Raw genomic sequence first — 21,027 nt, forward strand, 5'->3', positions numbered from 1 at the left:
TTTTGTAGGAAAAGATAATTTCCGAGGATGACTCATGTGGCTCTGGCTGCCACTCACTGAAAAATATGTGTGTACGTGGGATGTAGCAAAAATTAGCTGGATAGGGTAGCAATAGAATATGTACAGGAAAAATGTTAAAAATATGTGAATGGCTCTCTCTAGTGACACCCCGAAATGAGGATATTTCAGGGCAACAGGGGCAAACGATCTGGCCAAATAAGCTTTTCCTGGGAATCAGTGAGCTGTTAGTACAATCTTCTGGATTTCAGTCTGGGGATCTTTAGCAGAACTGTGGCTACCCTTTGTATTTCTTTGCAAACGCCCACGGGTTTTATGCTGCTATCAGAAAGGCACAAAGGACTGTGTCAGAGTCATGGTCTGTCGACCCCCAGCCCCCGGGACAGCGGTAGTGAGTCACAGATACAGTGGTTTGGGAACAGCCTATGAACTAACCCTGCTTATTAATCATTTTGCTTTTTGTGGTGTTATTTTTAAGCTAGATCAGTTCCCCAATCCAGCTCACCAGGCAGCTGCTCCAACACTTTCAGTGGCAGATCTGAGGGGCAGAAGCAAGTCACAGGGAGAGGAACTGGGAGCTACGTCGGCTGGCTCTGCTATTTAAAGGAGTTCTGCATTTCAAAGCAAACCAACCTCTGAACTCTAATAGCACCCTTGACATTAAAACTTGTTGGCTGGTTAGCTCAGCACAGACGTGTGGAAATATGGACCTGGGCACGTCCATAATGGCAAAAGAAGAATAGTTTATTCAGCTTCTGCGGAGCTGAGCACGTGGCCAGAGCTGGGAGGCTTTGAAGGAAGGAAGTCATACGCTTGTCATGCGGCCACCAGTGCTCCTCGGCTGTCCTTGCCATGAGCTAACAAGGGGACTGAAACTGAAAAGGAAGATGGTTTTTTTGAAAGGTTCAGAACTCAACAGTCTAATTAGCTAAATTGCTTGCCACCGATGGGGCTGGGAAGATCAGAATATGTAACCTTTGTCAAGGTGCACATTTTTGAAAGGACATCTACTATTTTGGTAGGTTTATCAGGAGATCTGGAAGCCCAGCTTCACAGGCAAAATCTTCACTCCTTTACATCTTCAGAGTAAAATACAAGTAAATCCTTGCTCTTGTAATACTTCAAAATAGAATAGCCCGTGATTAATAGTTGCAGGGGTATGTCTTTGGAGTTCTCTGTGTGTTTAAAATACCACTTACACTCCTGAGTATCAGGCAAAGGTAGGCTGAGGACAACTCAGGAATTCTGACTCCTAATGCTGGTCTCTTTATTTGGCCTCAAGCTGATGTTTTAATAGGCTGATATCACAAACAAACTCTCCCTAACAAACAGAGGAGTTGGGGAATATACCTCTGTCTTGGTTTCTGAATTTCACTAACACATATTTCAAAACCATTATATTCAGGCTTTTACAGTGTGATTATCATTCTGGAAACAGTTTATGTTAGGAAATTCATTGTTGCAATATTAACTTTCCAGTCATCCAGTAAATAAAATAATCTGAGTGCTGTTATGAATAGTCCTAAATCACAAATTAATGTAAATTCCCATAAATTGCCTAACCTGAAATCAGTGGCTCTGCTGGGAAATGTGTGAACCTCATGTAGATAGCACTTGAACAAAAAGGTCATTGATGCGGTTTGTTACTTGGAGAAGGAAGAATTTTTTTAAAACATGTTTTGTGTTTCTTTCTGGTAGTATTTATAGCTATTAGCACCAACTATGCAAACTAAATCAATATGGTTTCCTAGTCATATGCATGGAGTTTTGAAAAACATTCAGTTTCTTTTCATCTGAGATTAAGCTGCTGATCTTGTTAAGATGAATAATAGATGGAAGATATTCTAAATTATTAAATCATGAATTAATTAAGTACTGTGGGACAAATAAGAAGTGATCATTGTATGGAGGAGTAAACGCTGTTGTTGATTTTGGATGAGGCTTGCGGTAACTTATTGCAGTGCTAACACTGGCGAGTAACTGTCCAGTTCAACGTGGTTTCATGGTTGCCTTTCTACTGTTTTTTTTTGTTGAGGGAGTGAAATTACAAGTCAAAAGTGCTGAATTTATTCACATCTTTGGTATCTCGTTAGAGACGCTTAATCATTTGGAGAAGCTCTGACTAGCTGGTTAATGTGTTTATTCCATGGCATCCAGCTCCTGGGGAGAACTCTCTATAGAAATGTGAGATTGAAGGTGTTTACAAGAAGTTCACCTGAAAAAATCTCAGCAACAGCATTTGAGACTCTCCTGTGGGAATTTATAGCAAGAATTTTCAAAGGGAAAAAAGGAAAGATTTGTAGGATAAAATGAGCAAACAAATGATCAAAGTTTCTGAGGCTCTCTTAAATTACTGATTTTCTGTTTTTTTCTTAAGCATCACAAACTTTCTGCTCCAGGCAGAACTAATTAACTAATGAAGACAGGAGAGAATTGCTGAGGAAGGTATGGAGAAGAAAAACTTATTAAAATTTAACGGTAAGATATCTTTGTTTCATGTAATATCTGTTATGTTGATCACTTTTAGTGACAACATCCCAACAATATTTTTTTTCTAATTATGCAGAAGTGCCAGGTACTGTAGGTTATATGGTCTCCTGTTTTGAAGTTAATTCTGTGCACTTAGCAGTCCTAAAGATTTTTTTTCTTTTTTTTTTTTTTCTTGCTTGTTCTATAAGTTAAAGAAGTTGGGCATTCAGACACAATCTCTGCCAAAAAAGTGCCACATTTTAATTATGCAGCTTTGTTTTTTAAGCCTATTGCCTGATTGATAACTTTATGGGTTCAGTGTAGCAAGGAAACTATGTGGTAGAACTTGAGGAATCAGAAACTAGAAAGCAACCCATAAAGTTATCAAACAGGTAATAGGCTTAAAAACTAAAGTTGTGTTATTAAATTATGGCAATTTTTGGCTGAGATTGCTTTGGATATGTGATGAATGGAGATCAGGAAACAATTAGACAAATTTGTGGAGGAAAAGCCTATGGAACAAGCCTCTCTGGATTAAACCACTGGCTTCAAAGAACCTAAAATGTTGATTGCTGGAAGGCCATCAGAGGGAAAGTATCATTATATACTGTTTCTACTACCCCTTTCCTTCTCCCAAAAGATATTTTACTAGAGATAGGCTGCTGGACTAGATAGGTTAGATAATCTAGTGCTGCTATTCTCCCATTATAAAATGTAAATTAATTTAGTCATGGACTCATCTTGTGACTTAAAAAGTCACAAGTACCATTCAAGGGCAAAGAACAGGAAGATTTGGTCAGTGTTGACTTGTAGTTACTTTTCCACACCTCATTTGATAGTCATAATTTGCCCCTTTCATCTCCTTTTATGGGAATATTTCTCTATCCTTCCATACTAAAATCTTTCATGTCTCATTTACATACCTGGATCATTCATACTTTTTACATAACATATATATAATAATTATATAATATATATAACATATATTCCATTAACTGCATGATTCTTCATGTTCCTTCTCAAACACCTTTTTCCACACATCACTGTGCCTCATTGCCACCCAATGGTGGTATCTTATTTTTGGAGTTAACTGTATTTTTTTCTTTTCAAAACGTGTGGATATTGTGTAGATAACTGTGCATATGTAGATAACATCTGTATAAAATAATTAGGCATTATAATGTTTGGCAGAAAGACCAAGCTTTCAACACCAAACTTTTATTGACTTGTAAAATTTAACAGCTGTGATAGCACAGTCCATGTGTGTGTGTGGGGGAGGGGGTTCTTGTGAAAGATTACATTATTTTGGGATTAGAAAATCTGAGAAACATCTGGTTAACAAATGAATCCCGCAATAGAGTTAGTTCTTCAGCACTAACGTTAACTGTACTACTAGATGTTCCTGGTGCCAGTGAGTCCTCACCAGGTGGTGGTTACAATGAGGAGCTGAGATCAATGGGGTGGGCAGGTCATAATGGACATGAGTATGGGACAGCTACCGTGGTATAGGAAATGTAAGATGTGTATCTTACACATATATTACATCATATGCTTTTCACGGAACAACTTACTAGATGTCTGGGATAATGAGGACCCTAAGATGTTCACGTGGCAGTCAGTGACAGAAAGCCTGTTGACTTAAGGGGAAGACTCCAAATGCCTCATCATGTACAGGTACAATGTGCAGACTACATGGGCCCCAGCTGAGTCTCTCCTTTTGAGTCTTACGGCAGGATAAATCCTTCTTTGGCTGGAGTTAATGTCTTGTGCTTCCAGTTTTGTAATTTTAGGCTTTTCAGTTGGACAGTTAACACACATTTAGCCTCTGGGAGCCACAGGGCTGCATCCATCTATGGCAGCTGCCTTACACCATTTCCAGCTATGCTGTCAGGGGTGATGGTGCTATATAGCAGCAAGGTTACGGTCACGTTACACGACTTGGAAGACTCTGTCAGTTTGATGCAGGGAACTGTAGGGGAATCTATGGGGCTTCGTCTGCCTGCTCCTTTGCACCAAATGGACATCTCTGCTGAGCCTTGCAGATCATTTTCTTTGATTTATGGACACCTTTGATAACCTGACACATACAAATTGCTCCAACAGCTTAGATGCCTCTTCTCCCATGACAAGGATGTGTAGATATCCCAGTCTTTGCATTTCAGGCTCTCAGAGCTTTGTTTCTGTTTCATCTTTTACAATGAGCGAATGCTTGTGATTGTCTCCTTTAAGCCCCATCAACATTAAGTATGTTTTTCAGCCAGTCACAGCTTCTGTGGTCTCTTTGCTATCTTATTTCTTCCTCACTGCTTCTGCAGCATTTTGGTAGCCTTCAAGCAGTGTGTAATTTCAGTCACACGAAATAAGTCTGTGTATAGCAACCAACCAGCTAGACTGGATGGAGGGAACTCCTGCTGCACATAGCAGAAAATAGAGTAACTCTAAGTGCAAAAAGCATTTCAAGTGGCTTAAAAATTGCTTTATTATGAATTATAGACTACTTTTGTTGTCTTGATAATGGGAAACACCATCTACTGTGATTCATTGTAGTCAAGCAGCATTAACTTCAGAGAGAAATGGGACAAAAGGGAAACTGCTCCCTTGGTAATGGGGTATTTTGTGTGGACAAGCACTGTGGCTATAACAAATTATTTTACTCTACTCATTCAGATCTGTCTTTCTAGGCCCTTTTGATATGGAAGTTATATACTATATAATAAAAACTAAGTTAAAGAGTGTCTGAGTAATTGAAGCAAGGAGTAACAGGTGTTAATCAGAGAATATAACCCTGACACATATTAACAGCTCTTAAACTGATTAAGCATAAAACCAGAAGTAGCATAAAAATCTCATCTTTTCACAAATGGGGGTGAAGGCTTTCTGATATGTGAAACCAAAGCTAGACTCCTTGGGTGCTATTCTATAAGAGACCAGTAAATTTTGGTACCCAACCACTCAGTTGATGAGTTTAGCCACTTTTTAACTACCGTCTCTGTTTCATGTTCAGCTGACTCTCCCCGGGAAGCTCACTAGGCTAAATTCAGTCCTTGCGAATACCTACGTCTGCCATGGATTATCACAGTGTATTAACTGAGAATCTATTTTAGCAGGAAACTCTCTCATTAGGAAACATGAATGCTGAGAGGGCATTACAGATTACCATTTCTTTTTGGATGTATGTGTTCAAATTCAATCAGGTTGGTATGCCACATGGTGCCATTTAATTTAAATTGAATTAATCAATAGAGTATGTTAGCCACATCGTCTTGATATTGTCTTGGTAAAGTCCTTGGCCTGTAGAAGTCAAGAACAAAACTCCTGGACATGGTGATGAGATGACACCATGACATTAGCTCTTTTGCAAAATTAATGCAGCAAGATAAATTGCTTCTTTCCTCCCTTGTCATTCTTCAGATTTTGAAGCACTGCCATTTGGACAAGCATCCTCCACATTCTGCTTTCATTTATGGAGTGAAGGTATTGCAGGGGTTAGTAATGGGGCTTTAAGACCTGTCTCTCTCTTACTATTTCTTTCTCCTGTTGAGAAGCTTGCTTACTTACTTCATGGTTTAGTTCCTCATTTGCAGATTGAGTGGCAGCATTTTCCTCCTTAGACAGTATTCTGAAGATTAAAATTCCAAATTGGAGGAACTCAGGTTCTCCATGAATCATGTCCAAGTGTGGGGAAAGAAAGGCCAAATTCTTGTGTGTATAAATCAGATTAAATTTAATTTTTGGCCTCTGTGTACCTTCTCTCTTTATATATTTTGTTTTGCTTTTCCAATTCCACGAGCAAAACAATACAGCTAGTTGTCATTAAAGTGCCCTGGAAATTGGTCCAGAAAGAATAACACCCCAGAGTCCACTGGTTTTGGCTTCCCTGAAGAAAGGGGTCTGTAAAAAAATGGTGAGAGCTGTTAGTGGTTTGAAATGCCCAGCTCTAGAGTGTTGTGATTTTCTTTGGCAATTTCATTTTGTTTCAAGGGAAAAGATGCTCTTTTCACTGTATGGTTGAGAAATGTAAACTTGTGGCCGTCGCGCAAAGCTCTCTTTTCTGAGACATGCATTTTTATTTTAAGATAATTGATTAGTTATAATGATGGATGATGAGGACAGACTTGGGTTCACAGAGGGCAATTCTAGCCTTGCTGGAGCTGGAGTTTAACATTTATTGGTAAATAAATGGGCAGAACTTTATCTAATGACTTGAATAAGTACATTAAGAGAATTGGACAGTCACAAAAGATCTTGGGAAAACTGAATTCAGCTTCGCTTATCCATATAAGTTAATTTCAATCATGGAGAGGTCTCTATTGAATGATTTAGACATCCCATGGTCTTTTATTTATGAGGTCTGCAGAGTCTATTATATTATCTTATAATTTCCATTCTGCCTCAGGTCAAATGCAGATTTCTGTAGTTCTCAGAGAACTAATAGTGGGAAAGATTTGTTTCCAAATTAACCAGAGGTGGTCCCACACTGGAGATCGTTGTATTTATATATGTGAAACTATAGTCTGTAGAATTTTTCTGTTTTCATTTTCTCTTTTCAATATGCTTTAGTTATTTATGACTTTCTGCCTGAAATTTTGCTATACCCTTGTAAATCACAGAAGAAATATTCAACAGATTATTTTTCCTGTTAGGTAAAAACAGTCATAACTAAAAGGTTTACTTCACTTGTTTATATCTGGATTTTTTTTAACCCTTTTGTACAATTTTGATTTCATTATGGCAGCATGTGCTGCACAGTCTGGCAGTACAGATCCACAGAGTTATAGCTGGGCATTATGTAAATACTATATTTAGTTTCATGAGAGCATATTATTTTTTTAATATGCTTGTGGAGATAAAAGGAAAAATCTCTGAATGTAAATTTGGCCCGCTGAATAGTCATTTAAAAAGAGTGACTGAAAAGTGACATGTGTACCCTTTTTAACTTGTATAACATTGAGAGCCTTAGAAATTTTAGCATCATTCATGTTAACACATCAAAGTATTGCTGGTTGAACTCAAATCTCTCTGAAATGCTAATCTGCACCCTTAACTGTAGTGGAATGAACATACAGATGGTTCTTCTAATTACTTGGAAAAAGAAAAGGGGATGATTTCCTTTAATGATTTCCCCTTCTTTCCAGACTGAAAGCAGTTTCAGCTCTTCCCTCCAGCTAATCGGACGATTAAAAGATGCCTTTGTCTTGCTTTCAGCTATTGAGGTTTCATCACAATTTGTTAAACTTTCCATCATGAAGCGAGGTGTGAACCCAGGGCTGTGTCGGTTTGGTTCAGAGGTCATGTGAAGGGGAATTACAACTTTGAATATTTAAAGCCAGAATGGGGGTGGGTGGGTGTGTGTGTGTGTGTGTGTGTGTGTTTTCATCATCCCATGATATTGCAGTGATGGAAAAGATGAGGTTTTAGGGTTAAAGTTGGAACTTGAACCTTAGACGCAGAAGTTCATTGATCAGGGAATAGACCCCAGGTATTGAGACTCCAGACTCATGGTAGCTCCATTTTCCCAAGGATACAAATGAAGAGATTTGAAACACGTTTCTAGAGCTGTTGACTTCATTGCTGCTTTGTGGGGTAACACATGCTTCAGAGGAACTGGAGGAAAATTGTGAATACTTTTAAAGCTTTTAATTTTCACTAAGGAACAGAACAAAGGTTGGGACTTTACAAACTATCCTCAAAAATGAGATCCGCATGCTAGAAACAGCTGACGTGATGACTGGTCTGTTGGCTCACTACCTCTCTGTGCCTCTGGATCACGGTGGTGCAGTTATATGGGAAGCTCTTTTCATTGACAGGGATGATCTCCATCCAGGTGGGTCCATGCCAGCTGATGAAATATGTGAGGGACAAACCTCCTGCTGTCAGGGTTCACGTGGTGCTACCTGAGGAGAAAGAGGTCTTTGTTCTGCCTGGGAACATGGCTAAGCTGACACAGGTGGTAGAGAAGAAGATGGTGGATGTGAGTACATCACACTTTGTGGCCTCTGTCTGTCTTCAGATCACAAAGGTGAGTTTCATGTCTGCTGCCTTCTTTTGGCTTGGAGCCCTGTCCTTGTGAGCTAAGGCTGGTTGGTGTAAACCGGAACAAGATTGGGGAGCAAAAAAGAACGGACTTGATTTCTCATGAGCTGGATGCAAGCAGAGTAGCCCTTTAGCTCTGTTTTGAAGGTTGTGACCCATAGCCTTGCATAGAAAACTATATGTCAATGCCAGTGTCATCCCACAACTCCTTCAAGTATTTCACTTCATTCAACATGGCATCAAGCTGCTACTGTTAGTTCAAGATTTAATGGAATTTTATAAATTACCATTTGATGGCGTATTTTCCTGAATATTCTAGAAGCTCTCATGGGTATTTTTTCAATTAAAATACTCAGTGGGAACAACAAAAAAAGTAAAAAGAATAGCTTAAATAATTATAGCTACTCCATTTCTTCTGAACTTCTACATACACATCTTAATCACTCCCTATCAACAATGTTTTCTGTTCTGTTGTTGAGGTGCACCACTTCTCTCCAAGCTATTCAAAAGAAGGGGATTTGGGTTCATGACTATAAAAAGACTATTTCAGTGCTCAGAGAGACTGTGAGGTCAGAATTCAGTGGGTTTTTTCCCTTTCATTTTCTATTAACCAGAATGTTGTATAATGTTTTTGCTAAGTAAAACTGCAACCACGCTTAAAAGCTTTTTTTCCTATTAGAACCCAAAATAGGAACCATTACTTATATAGGATAGCATTTGGGCTTTTTTGAAAGTACAATAGTGTGAGCATCTTCAGAAAAGGCTTTGGAGGAGTTTGTTGTCTAGGGCCGTGTGTTTTGATTTTTGTCTGCTTGAATCTAGGCTTTATAATGTTGAAAAGGAAACAGGGGAAGGGGATATGGTTCATTAGCAATTCTTGCCTTACTGTCTTGCTCATCTGGAGTGATGACACCTCACATCATAGTAATAGGGAAAGGTGGTTTCCCTAGGTAGGACATCAGCAGATCTAGATTCCCTTGTCAATTCTATCAGCAATATCTGTGCTGTTGCAGGGTAAAAATTATCCAGCCTCAGCTTCATCCTCCCTAGTGTGGAGACAACAGTGATCTTTGCTTAGTGTCAGAAAGACATATTCATTATCGTGCATAAAATGCTGTGAGCTTCTTGGCTTGTTACATTTGCAGCGATTAAGTTGTCTTCTGTTTGGGCAGGTCTTACCTTGTTCAATAAGTAATGCTCATTGCAAGGCTCTCTGAATACCTGGAGCACTACTAGAGCAATAGGGTTAAAAATAATAAACAAGTCCTATGTAGCATATATCAGCTCACTTCTGTGGAGCTTTTTCATTTTACTCTGATTAGGATATGGTTCTCATGATTCACTACTACTAGGAATGAAACATCCAAAACAATGCTTATGTTTTTATTGCAATGATGAAACAAAATATATGTAAGGTGATGTACGAATTGTAATCATCTGGGGCATGCAGTTTTCAGCCATGCTTTCCTCATGTGTATATAATATCAGAAAGTACTGCACTTGAGCCATTAGGTATTTTGACACTGCAGTGTTTTACTGCAAGTTTTTAGCAAAGCCAACAGAATGTAAAATTCCAGGTTAAATTTCTCACATGTTTTCATTACTGAGTATGAAATCAACACTCATAAAACAGTGGAGTTCACTTGTTTAATGGAACAGCAGGCACTGTGTTGGTGGTTGAGTTGGCATTAGTCACCCAGAAAAGAGGAAAGAATCTGTTGCTTAAAAAAAAAAAAAAGGGCAATTTTCTCTGCCTCAAGTAGTGTATCATCTCAGAGCAGAGCAGCAACAACAGAGGAACAGTAATGGAACCACCTTTAGTTATCATTCACCATCATCAGATGGTGGTAATATCCAGCCCTTAAGCTAGTGACCATGGATAAAAGACATTCAGAAATCATGCAAAGTAAAACAGATTTTTTCTGTAGAATGAAAATGTGGGGGGGGAAATGGATAAATTCTGGAAAAGATATTTATTGTAGACATTGCATGTTCAAGTCTTCTAATCAATGGTACTTCAATCAATGCATTCAGTTGAAAACAAGAGTGTTCATAAAATTAGAGCTAAACTGTGACTTTTGCTGCTGCTCATGTACTTGACAAAGCCATTACATAAAAACAATTCTCCACTCACAAATGCAGTTGCAAAATGAACAAAACACTTTTTAAAGTGGAATGTTAGGGGAAAGCTACTTGGAAACTAAACTCTTAATCTAATAGCAATCAGGTAATGAGGTTTTTAATCTAATAGCAATAAGGTCAGGGATAGTATCCATGGGGAATAATAGGACTGACTAACATGAGCTGAGGAACTCTACAGACGGGGCTGGATTCCTGCTTGTTAAGATTCATTAAACATTGGAAGAATAACTAAAGGAAGGGCTGAAAGGGGTGAGCTAGAAGGAGTTGCAGTAAAGGAAGTCTAATGGTCTTTGTGGTTTCAAACTTCTTGTATTAGATAAAAAGATGGGGGGAAAGTAACAGAGCTAGAAAGAATCATTCTAAAGCAAATACATTAAAGAAAAGGGCAGGGTAGAAGGTGGGCGATGTTCAAATATGCAGCAAAATTCACATTGATTTTTATGAGAAGACAGTCTCAAGTATTGCCATTTATAAGCAGTGCTACATATATCAGAATAACAGGGAAGAATAAGCAACAGAAGTGGTGTGGGGGGTAAGTGGCAGTGGGAATCACCGCGAAATGATCATTCCTCTTCTATGTTCCTCTAATTTCTTCCACATTAAGCCCTTTCTGCTCCATATTTTGCTCATCTAACAACAGATGCCTTTAATGGCTGCTGTGAGTGACACTGTGAAGCAGGGAAAAATAAGCAGCCAAATTCTGATGTGGAAGAGAAATGGACACAAAGAAAAAGAATAAACCCAGATGCTGAAGCATAGCTAAAATTGAAACAATGCAAACACTCCCCCCCCCCCCCCCCCCCCTGGGTGAGAGAATAGTCCTGATAGCAAATACAGATCTGTAGATTTGGAGGGGGAGGTCACCACAAACCAGTCTGGCTGTGAATATGCTGGAAAATGTTTGGGGTTTTTTTTTTTGTTTTGTTTGTTTTTTTTTTTTTTTTTGTTTTTTTTTTTTTTTTTAAATATCACTTCCTTAGTCTAAATGGAACTGTGCTGAAAACAGACAGAAGGCTTCATTAGAAGTTCTGTTAGGTTGTTTTTTTCCTCCTGGTGATGTGGGTTATTAAAGTTCAATCTCTCTTCCCCTCTTTTTTTTCAAACATGAGTTTGCATGAGAGAGCAGAACAGCGCATTTCCAAATAGTGTTCTTATCTCTACATAATGTTATTATGCAAGCTATAGTCAAACTAGATGACAGTCCTCGAGACAAACCTTTAGTATTAAGAGCTTTTAAAGCTCCAGGGCAGATTGTGGGATAACTAGTGGGATAGTTAATTAAATGGAAGTTGGATTTTATTACTTTATATAAACAACTAAGAACAGCTGGAATGGTGTTTGTCCTCTGGGTTTTGGTTTTTTTCCTTTTGTTTGACAAATATTAATTGAACTCATTGCTCCATGAAAACAGCAAGTGTTCTTATGGCAATGGAATCACTACATCAGGTAGCTGTTGCTCTCTTCTGCCCTTCACCCATCACTTCGGGATAATGCAGGAAGCAGGAAACGTTTTTTCCCTCTTTGGCTCTTGGGGAGAGATCCCCTTTGGGCGTAGGGTTCAGTACAACCGCTGGCCTGCCCGGTCGTCACGGGTTGCCACCAACGGGTTTTGTATGCAAAGGGCATTTTGCGTCTGGCGGGAGAACTCCCAGGCGCGGGGGGGGGATTTTCTGGGAGCCCTGCCCTTGCCTTTCAGGGGAGCTTTGGGCTGACCTGCCTTGTCACACCGGGGGGGACAGAAGGTGAAGCCGGGACCCCCCCCCGGGGCTGCTCGGACCCGGCGGCGGGGGGCGGGCGCTGTCCGTGGTGCTGCAGGCGCCGCGCCCCGTCACCTCCCGGCGGGTGGCGAGCTCCGGGGAGGGAGAGTTCTGGTGGTGCTTGCCTCTTGGAGCCTGTTCAAACCCCAGCAGCATGGGAGTGCAGAGGGACACTGTTTCTCCGAGGTGATGTAGAGAAATGTCACGGACCAGGCAGCATTTTTACCTATTGGTGCAAAGACTCAACCCTCAGGTTGAGTCAGGTTTTGTTGGCAGCCCTCTTCTACACCAGGGCTAAACTGCATGTGTGACCCTGAGGGCATACAGTGACCCTGGTTCCCGGCTGTTTAGGTCTGCAGGGAACATTTCTAATACTAAGTTTCTCCAGGGCTCAGTATTCAATTTGCAAATGTTTCTGGGAGCTAATTCCCATAGTCTGTTTTAGCTCGGGTCATGTATTGGTATTGCACTTTACATCCCTTCAGGGCTTGTGAGCAGAGGAGAAATGCCAGTTTTTCTGAGGGTGTAGGAATTGTTGGATCTGATGCATATGCAAATCTGCCTTCAAACTTTTTCATTTTAATCCTTCCTTGTAAGAATACCTTTCAGCCTTTACATCAAAGACATTTACATACCTTTTCCCAGGTTAGTCTTGACTTAGCTGGGGGGGGCGGTGAGAAAGTAAGCACACTTTACTATGATATGTCAGCACTATTGCCTAAAATCATAATTATTAATGAGAAAAGAAACTTCTAGCTCTGATATTTCTAAAGGTTTTGCCCCACATTTTTTCCCCTACTGTTATATATGCTGTCCAGGGGAACTCTGAAGACAGTAACTGCATCTTACTGTATTAAGGGTGCTAACACGATAACACTTTGTTTTGGTGGTGGTTTTACAGAAGGATCTGTATTACAAATCTTGAATTCTATTGATGTCTGTCCTGACAACTGGGAGATGGTCAGACTTGTTTACCTGGTCCTTATTTTTCAGCAAAACTCTGTTTTAGCATGCTCAATGAACAAATTCAGCATGAGCACTTCTTGAATCATCATACAGTTTAACCTACTTGTCCTGGGCTTAGGAATTTAAAAAAAAAACCACAAAAACCTCCCCAATCCACCCCCCCCCCTAAAAAAACCCACAAACAAACCAACCCAAACTAAACCTCCCCCCCAAAACCCAAACACAAAACCCCTACACTAAAACCTAACATTAAAAAAATCAGGTCAGCTTTTTGTTGGTTATTAACTCCTGCATGGCTTTGGCTGGCAAAGGAAATCTACGGGGGGATGGGGAAGCGGGGGGATGAAGTCTGCTTGTATGAAGTCTTTGGGTAGCAATCTTGCAGGAAGGCAAGGGCAGAGAAAGAAGAATCAGTGATTGTACTGATTGAAGTGGCTTGGGCCTGAAATGTTTTTACAGAGTGACTCTGCTGACCCTGCCTTTCTCCTTACTTTGTAGATTGGCTGCTCTGAGCAGATGCCAAGATCAGCAACAGTAAAAGTTCATCGACAAATGTTCAAGTGCTGCTCTAGTTGATCTGCACAGGCATTAGTGCACAAATCTTCACATCAAAGAACCACAAAGAACACTAGATACATCTTGGGACTTAGACTCAGCTGTGCCCATGTGTGTGGGTGTGCATGTATATAAATTTTAATTCTATCTTTTCAACATTATCAATGGGAATAGTGTTGAAAAAGATGATAGCGGAGTTATTTTCAAGTCAGAGTGAGCAAAGTCCAAAGTCTAAATCTATGTTGATGTATGATGGAGAGGAACATCCTGAAGCCCAAGCCCCATACAAGTAATCATACCACATGCATGTGATAAATGGATCAAGCTTTCTGTTAAAAGCAGGTGTTTTGCCCCCCATAATATATTGATTGTTCCAAAAGCCAGCACTTCCAAGGGGCAATTTGTTGCCCTCCCACTTAGAAGTGTTCTACTTTCCATCCTAAATTTGCTAATGGTGAATTTGTTCTTTCATTAGTATTGTTCCTTAGCTTAAATGTGTCTCTACCTTCCCTGGGGTTTACCATCTTCCCCAGTGTTTTTAAAGAATACAACGCAATTCTGCTCCGGTGAATAGACACTTACAGCAAGAAAATTGTCCAGAGATTGTAACAAAGTAGAGAAAAATTCACCCTGGAATCTGTTCACAAAGTAGTAGATTTTATTTTCCTTGCACTTTCAAATGCACTGCCTGCTCCTTTGTATAGATCTGCAACAGAATTTACTACATCCTAAGTCATAGTGAAAATGCCTATTATTAGGTGACCTTGATCCTGTTTTATAACAAGTTTTTCCTCTGTAATGATATCAAACTTCCTCCCATTCTCCTTGAGGTTTTCAAAGTTTCTCTGTGTAATTGTGCAGTCATCCACCATACAGTCTCTGGTTCCAGACTTGGTGGTTCTATCAAATTCAGTCAGTGTGGTCCTGCTTTTTGTGCTAACATAATAAAACAAAAAAGGCTGGTCAGTCCCAAGCAAGGTTCTTGAGAAGCATGAATAGTTGCTGTCTTCTGGTCCAATTCCTTCATAAATGTTGCTGTTCTTTGCGTACCTCACAGTTCTTAGGATATTTCCTCTGGTATAAATGATGGTTTCTCAGATCCTACCACATCACATGTGTTATGCAAGCCCAAACTGAGAAGAACTTCTACATATGCTAAGTTGAGAAAAAATAGTTTAATAACACATAGATGGAAGGTTAATTTGACAAAAGGTTCCTTTGTTATCCTATTCTGTCTCCTCTCTGTCTCTCTTTCCTCTGTCCTTAAAACTTGTCTAAAACCTACTGTAAAACTGCTGTCAGACTAAAGAGCCTGCACTTTCTCATCACATCCCCTGCTCTCCCTGCTCCCCCCCCCCCCCCCCCGCCCTTTCCCGTTCTTAAAGACATTGCTTTTCTTCAGTCACAGGGTTGTGTTCCCATGCCATAAAGATAGGAAAAGCCCTTACTTCTCACCCGGCGGTTCCATGTGCCTGTTCTTGTAGAACCTGGCAGTGGGGATTAGGTAGCTCCTGACAGTATGAGTTTATTCACTTCTACATCTGGCTTGTACCTTGTTGTGGTAATTGTGATCCAGCACCTTCATTCCCAGGAAACTGCTTGTAATTTTCAGTTTTTACACTGTTATGTTTATTTTAGCGTAAAATCTTTGTCATCTAAGGAACCAGCTCACTTTTCTCATCTGACTTTGCTCATCAGACTAAGAATTCTGTGCATACAGGGAAGCGTAGAGCCCCTACCCTATATTTAGCATGCGACCTCAGGCAGTTTTGACTTAAACTCAAGCCTCCTCTTCATTCAAGTTATTAAGCTCCTCTTCAGCTTAAATGATCTATTTTAAGCTGAATCATGAATTTGTCAAAGTTTGGTACCTTGAATCTGAGAAAAGCAGCAGCAACCAAAAAACACCAAGCAACCAAACTAAACCCTTAGTTGTAAACACAGTTTTTAGAGTTTAGAGACTGTGATGGCTCAGTCCACAGCAGGGGCAGACAAGATTTATATGATTAAACAAGAGAAGGAGGGAGAGGCTGCTGCAAGAACTACCTGATCTGGTCCACACAGAACATTCCTGGGAGGATGTGAAAGACTTTTTAAAGGAGTTCTGAGATGCAAAAGAAGTTGTGTTTTACAGAAAAAGACACTTAAAATAAACAATAACATAGAAAACTAACACCCGTAACTGTGAGACTTTAATGGCAGAAGAAAATTTTTTAGTCTGTAGAGCCTAAGTAATAGAAGAGAGGACCTACTAGCTTAAGAAGTACTGTTGAGCTTTGCAAGTATAGCCGCTACGATCAGATCTCATCCTTGGATCATGCTGTTTTAGTTAGGAACCACAGGGGTGATTAGATATGCACGCAAGGAAGAGCGTTAGTGCTTTAAGAGGTTTACCACTTTCTGAAAGTCACATAGGAGCTTACAATGTTTGTACTCAAAGTGTCTGTGCAAAGTTGGACAGGTTAGCAGAAGAGCTCGTGAAAGCTCAGCTATGATGTGTTGCTGTGAAGTCTTAGTTTGGCTCTAGATATAACATTTTCCATTGACTCAAGGAAGACCAGGGTTCAATTAGACACTAATCAGCATTCCTATGTGTGACACCCCTATACACTTGGAATGTCAAAACAGTTCCAATATGACAGTAATGCAGTTTCTGTGACCTTTTCTCTTTTAATGAGAAAATTCTGTGTGTGAAATAGACTTATACTCAGTTCAGGAAGGACTTTGCCATCTAGCCCAGGAAATTCTAAACAAGATTAATGTTTGCAATTTTAAAAGGAGGAAAGAGGATTTCTTTGGGGTAAAATGCTGAAATACTTTTTCTATTCAAGCCCCTATTAAGTATTGTCTTTCCAGGTCTTGACTGTAGAGTACAGTTGAACTGAAGAAATTTTCTGCCTGAAGCCAAAACAAACAGAAAATCACTAACAGAAATAGAGTGGGAGCCTTCAAACAGAAGGTGTACTGGTTACTGGTTTCAGAGGTGAAGAAAATACTTTTAAAGGTAAAAGAAAATACAGGAAGATTGCTTGGTATAGCTTAAAATAAAAAAATCTCTAAGGTTACTTACAGGTTTTTGTGACCTGAGCATTAAGGTGCCCTTGAAGGCTACTTTAGATGATATTTTGTTTGATTTTTATTTTCACATAGTGAAGTATAAACCTTTTTCTCATAGGAATATAATGAGGATATTTGTTGGATCTACTCTGCAGCTCTTGAGAATGAAACAGAAAAATCACTTAATCAAAAATGTGATTTTCAATTATTACGTGTGCATTGATATTATCATGAGGCGTCTTTCCTAGCATAAGCTTTGCAGTTCCTGTAGGATGTGGGCAGTATGAAGGCCATTTACATATGCTCCCAGTTCATTTTTCTATGTCTTTTGTCTTATACTAGAGCAATGTCCAAAGCCTACTGAAATCCTACTTCAGCAGGATTTAAATCAGACTATACTTTTCTCCCACATTACATGAAACAATTACATTTATGGGTTTTAGGAATTACTTTTGCAGCATGCTGCTTATCACCAAATAGTACAGTTGTACGGGGTGGTAAAAGCAGTAGAAATCCCCTTTTTCATTGCCTCTTTGCAAACTCTACCCTCAGGTCCCCCTCCTACTCTGGATTTGGGTATGTAGAGATAAATAGGTACTATATTCCTCTGAGGCCCATCCAGCTCAAATAGGTGAGATTGGACTCCAAAGTGGGATATAACATCCCATTTTTTGTGTGGGTCATGGGTAGGTTACTACATCCATGAAGTGAGGGATGGCACTCCTGAGCTACACGCTTGTTCTCCCCTCAGGCTGGAATTACAGCCATATTCCAGTCCATAGCATACTCGAACCAGAAATGCAGCGGCCCAGAGTCAGCCCTTACTAGGTTTGAAATACCCATCCGTCATAAGCAGTTGTGGGAGAATGGCTCCGGTGTGAACAAGGACTACACAAGATTAGCTTCTGGTTTAAGATTAGGGAAAGAATTATGACACAAGAAAATCTATTTAAACTTTTGGCTTATGTCAAATTACACCAAATCAAAAGATGGATATGGATCTGCCATAGCCTCATAGAAAATATAGTTAATATTTCCTTAGAGCAGTCTAAGAGATTAGGACATAATCTGTCCATTGAAGTTGTGTCTAATTCCCCTGAGTGCCCTGAAAAACCTAGCAATGTTCTCTGCTCCGAAGTATTCAGAAGTTGTTCAGCTCTTTCATTTATTTTTTCATTTCCCTAGCTGGTATAAATGGATGCAATAGAGTTTCACTGTTTTTCATGACCTGATGTCCTGGTCCCAGAAGCGGTTGAAATGGAGGAGAGTTAAGGGACAATAAGAGCAATAGGTAGGTGCTGGATGGGGACATCTGCTTAAACGCGTGTTCTCTAAGCACCTATCCTGATTTTTTCCTTTCTAATATCTGAACCAAACAAAAAAAGAATAGATTATTTTACAGACTGGTTAGCACTTGTTGTCTGGTACAGAAAAGGTTAACAAACCTCCTGCAGGAATGAAGAAATACCCCAAATATTTTTGGGCAGCTGCAATATTAGAAACAGTTTGCTGTAGTTCACTGCATGTGAACTCTTACAGCTAATCTCTTTGAATGCTATTATTTCCTTTGAGATGCTCGCATGTGTTTACCTTTAAAGACACATAAACCTCACCGAAAATACTCACAATGAGTGAGCAAATATTGTACCACCATTAGAAAATAAATGTAAATAAAATAAGATCCTTTGTGCTACATGCTAAATGCACGTTTCTACTCTTAACTTCATTCACCGAGTACGTAGCTGAGTCCCTCTAGTGGCATAAACATTTATTTGGCTTCAGCATGTTATTAAAATTCTGTTTTACAGCAACATTTTAGCCGTAAATTCACAGGTAGCATTTTTGGACGCTCTGAGGGCTGTGGCAAAGTGAATCTTGGATTAGATACTGTGCAGGCTAGTGTTAATGAATGTAAATTGATTTTTAGCTGTGAGGGGAATTATAGATGCTCTGGAAGAAGAAGGGAATTTTTGAAAGGATATTCAAGAACTAATTACTATCAGTAAGAAACACGCAGTGAGCAACGTAATAGCCAGGACAGCCAATAGGGATAAAAGCTTATACACAAATCTGTCATGACCTAGTAGTGAAGACTGTTTAAAAACACTGACCTCCACTTAGCTTGTAAATGTGCATCACTCTCACTCATATATTCTCTCTCTCTCTCTCTCTCTCTCTGACACACACACACACACACACACACACTCTCTCTCTCACACACACGCTCCTGGATTTGCAGAAGACAGACATCTAGGGCACTTCTTGGCATCCACAGGAAAATCATATGGGATTAAAAACCCACAGCAGTAAGTACTCACTGCATTAAATGTTTATTAAGTGGCATGCTGTCAAAACCTAGATTTAATAGTAAATACAGGAGGACTTTAATGGAAATTGGTTGTATTTGATTTTTCTTAGGAATTGGTGAAAGCTGCCTCTCGAGGATTACAACTTCACCTTTTGCTTTTACGGATGCTTGTTTACCTTCCATGTGGTAACCTCTGGACAGTCAGTAATCCGTTCACTATCCACACTGATTGAGTGCAGGAGTAGTGCAGTGGTAACCACTTCGCTCAGCTGACGGCAGACGACAAAAGGAGGGAAATGATGAATTCGGACAATTTAACCTCCCAAAGCTTCCTCTCTGCAATTCATAGCAATGCCAGCAATTTATTCTCAGGGCTCCAGTTTGTTCAGACCTTCAAGCCACTCATCATCCCCTGCTACTCGCTAGTGGTTTTTATTGGTGTCATTGGGAATTACCTTCTCATTTATGTTATCTGCAAGACCAAAAAAATGCACAATGTTACCAACTTTCTGGTAGGCAATCTGGCTTTCTCAGACATGCTCATGTGTGCAACCTGTGTACCCCTGACTCTCGCATACGCCTTTGAGCCCAGAGGATGGGTGTACGGGCGTTTCATGTGCTACTTTGTTTTCCTGATGCAACCTGTCACTGTGTTTGTGTCTGTCTTTACCTTGACTGTCATAGCTGTGGATAGGTATTATGCCATGGTGTACCCATTCCGCAGGAGGCTCACAATTCCTATTTGTGCTTACATCCTGGCTGCTATTTGGCTGCTGAGCTGTACCTTGGCTGCCCCAGCCTTGGTCCACACTTACCACGCAGAGTTCCCAGAACTGGACTTCTCCATCTGTGAGGAATTTTGGTTCCACATGAAAAGAGATCGCTTGGCTTACGCCTACAGCACTCTCATCATCACCTACGTACTGCCTTTGGCTGTCATCTCCCTGTCCTACCTGAGAATCTCAGTCAAGCTGAAAAATCGTGTGGTCCCAGGCAATGTCACCCAGGGCCAAGCTGAGTGGGACCGAGCAAGGAGGAGAAAGACTTTTCGCTTGCTAGTCTTAGTGGTGGCAGCCTTTGGAGTCTGCTGGCTGCCTCTGCACATCTTCAACATGATAAAGGACATAGACATCAGCTTGATTGACAAGCAGTACTTCAACTTCATCCAGCTGCTCTGCCACTGGTTTGCAATGATGTCTGCTTGTACCAATGCCTTCCTCTATGCCTGGCTCCATGACAGCTTCAGGGGGGAGCTGAAGAAAATGTTTGCCTGGAGAAAAAAGAAAATTGGACCCACTACAAATTGCATTATGGCCAGTGTGGTGCTGTAAACGAGAGCTGGTGGGAGTGCACTTCCTTCGTACCATAACACTGTAAGTCTTTTCCACTATTAACTAGCCCTGGTTCCTGACATTTGTCCTCAGGGCAAACACAAGTCCCATGCACAGCTTCCCCAGCACCTCCAGTCCTACTGGAAAAGGAGAGGCAGATGTCCAGTTCCAGAAATGTCTTTACTTCTTAGACAGGAGTTAGAGGCCAAGGAGACGTTATCACAGGATGTCCTGATGTAAACTACAGGGATCCCTCCTATCTGTTTTGGATATTGCTGGCAGTGCAGACAGGGGATTTGGGGACAGGGAGAAGCAAGGATGAATATGAGACCTGAATATCTCAGTGAGGAAGTGATTTGGATTGGGTAAAAATTAAATCTGCTTATCTACC

At 40.2% G+C, this 21,027-nt stretch overlaps 1 protein-coding gene across 2 annotated transcripts; it reads left to right on the forward strand.

The window, feature by feature from the left end:
- The first annotated feature begins 878 nt into the window (after window positions 1-878).
- PRLHR (prolactin releasing hormone receptor) lies at window positions 879-20,738 on the forward strand. Of its 2 annotated transcripts, XM_075757492.1 has the most exons (6): window positions 879-1,036; window positions 2,418-2,496; window positions 5,899-5,961; window positions 8,295-8,506; window positions 16,797-16,944; window positions 19,416-19,556. In XM_075757492.1, exons 2-5 carry the CDS (start codon window positions 2,466-2,468, stop codon window positions 16,818-16,820), a joined length of 330 nt encoding a protein of 109 aa, XP_075613607.1. In that variant the 5' UTR covers window positions 879-1,036; window positions 2,418-2,465; the 3' UTR covers window positions 16,821-16,944; window positions 19,416-19,556. The 2 variants fall into 2 exon arrangements, with proteins under 2 accessions (XP_075613607.1, XP_010310911.1); XM_010312609.2 differs by lacking the exons at window positions 879-1,036; window positions 2,418-2,496; window positions 5,899-5,961; window positions 8,295-8,506; window positions 16,797-16,944 and adding an exon at window positions 18,203-18,288 and having other exon boundaries at window positions 19,416-20,738.
- The last annotated feature ends 289 nt before the right edge of the window (window positions 20,739-21,027 follow it).

The sequence above is a fragment of the Balearica regulorum genome, chromosome 7, assembly GCF_011004875.1.
Source record: "Balearica regulorum gibbericeps isolate bBalReg1 chromosome 7, bBalReg1.pri, whole genome shotgun sequence".
NCBI lineage: Eukaryota > Metazoa > Chordata > Aves > Gruiformes > Gruidae > Balearica > Balearica regulorum.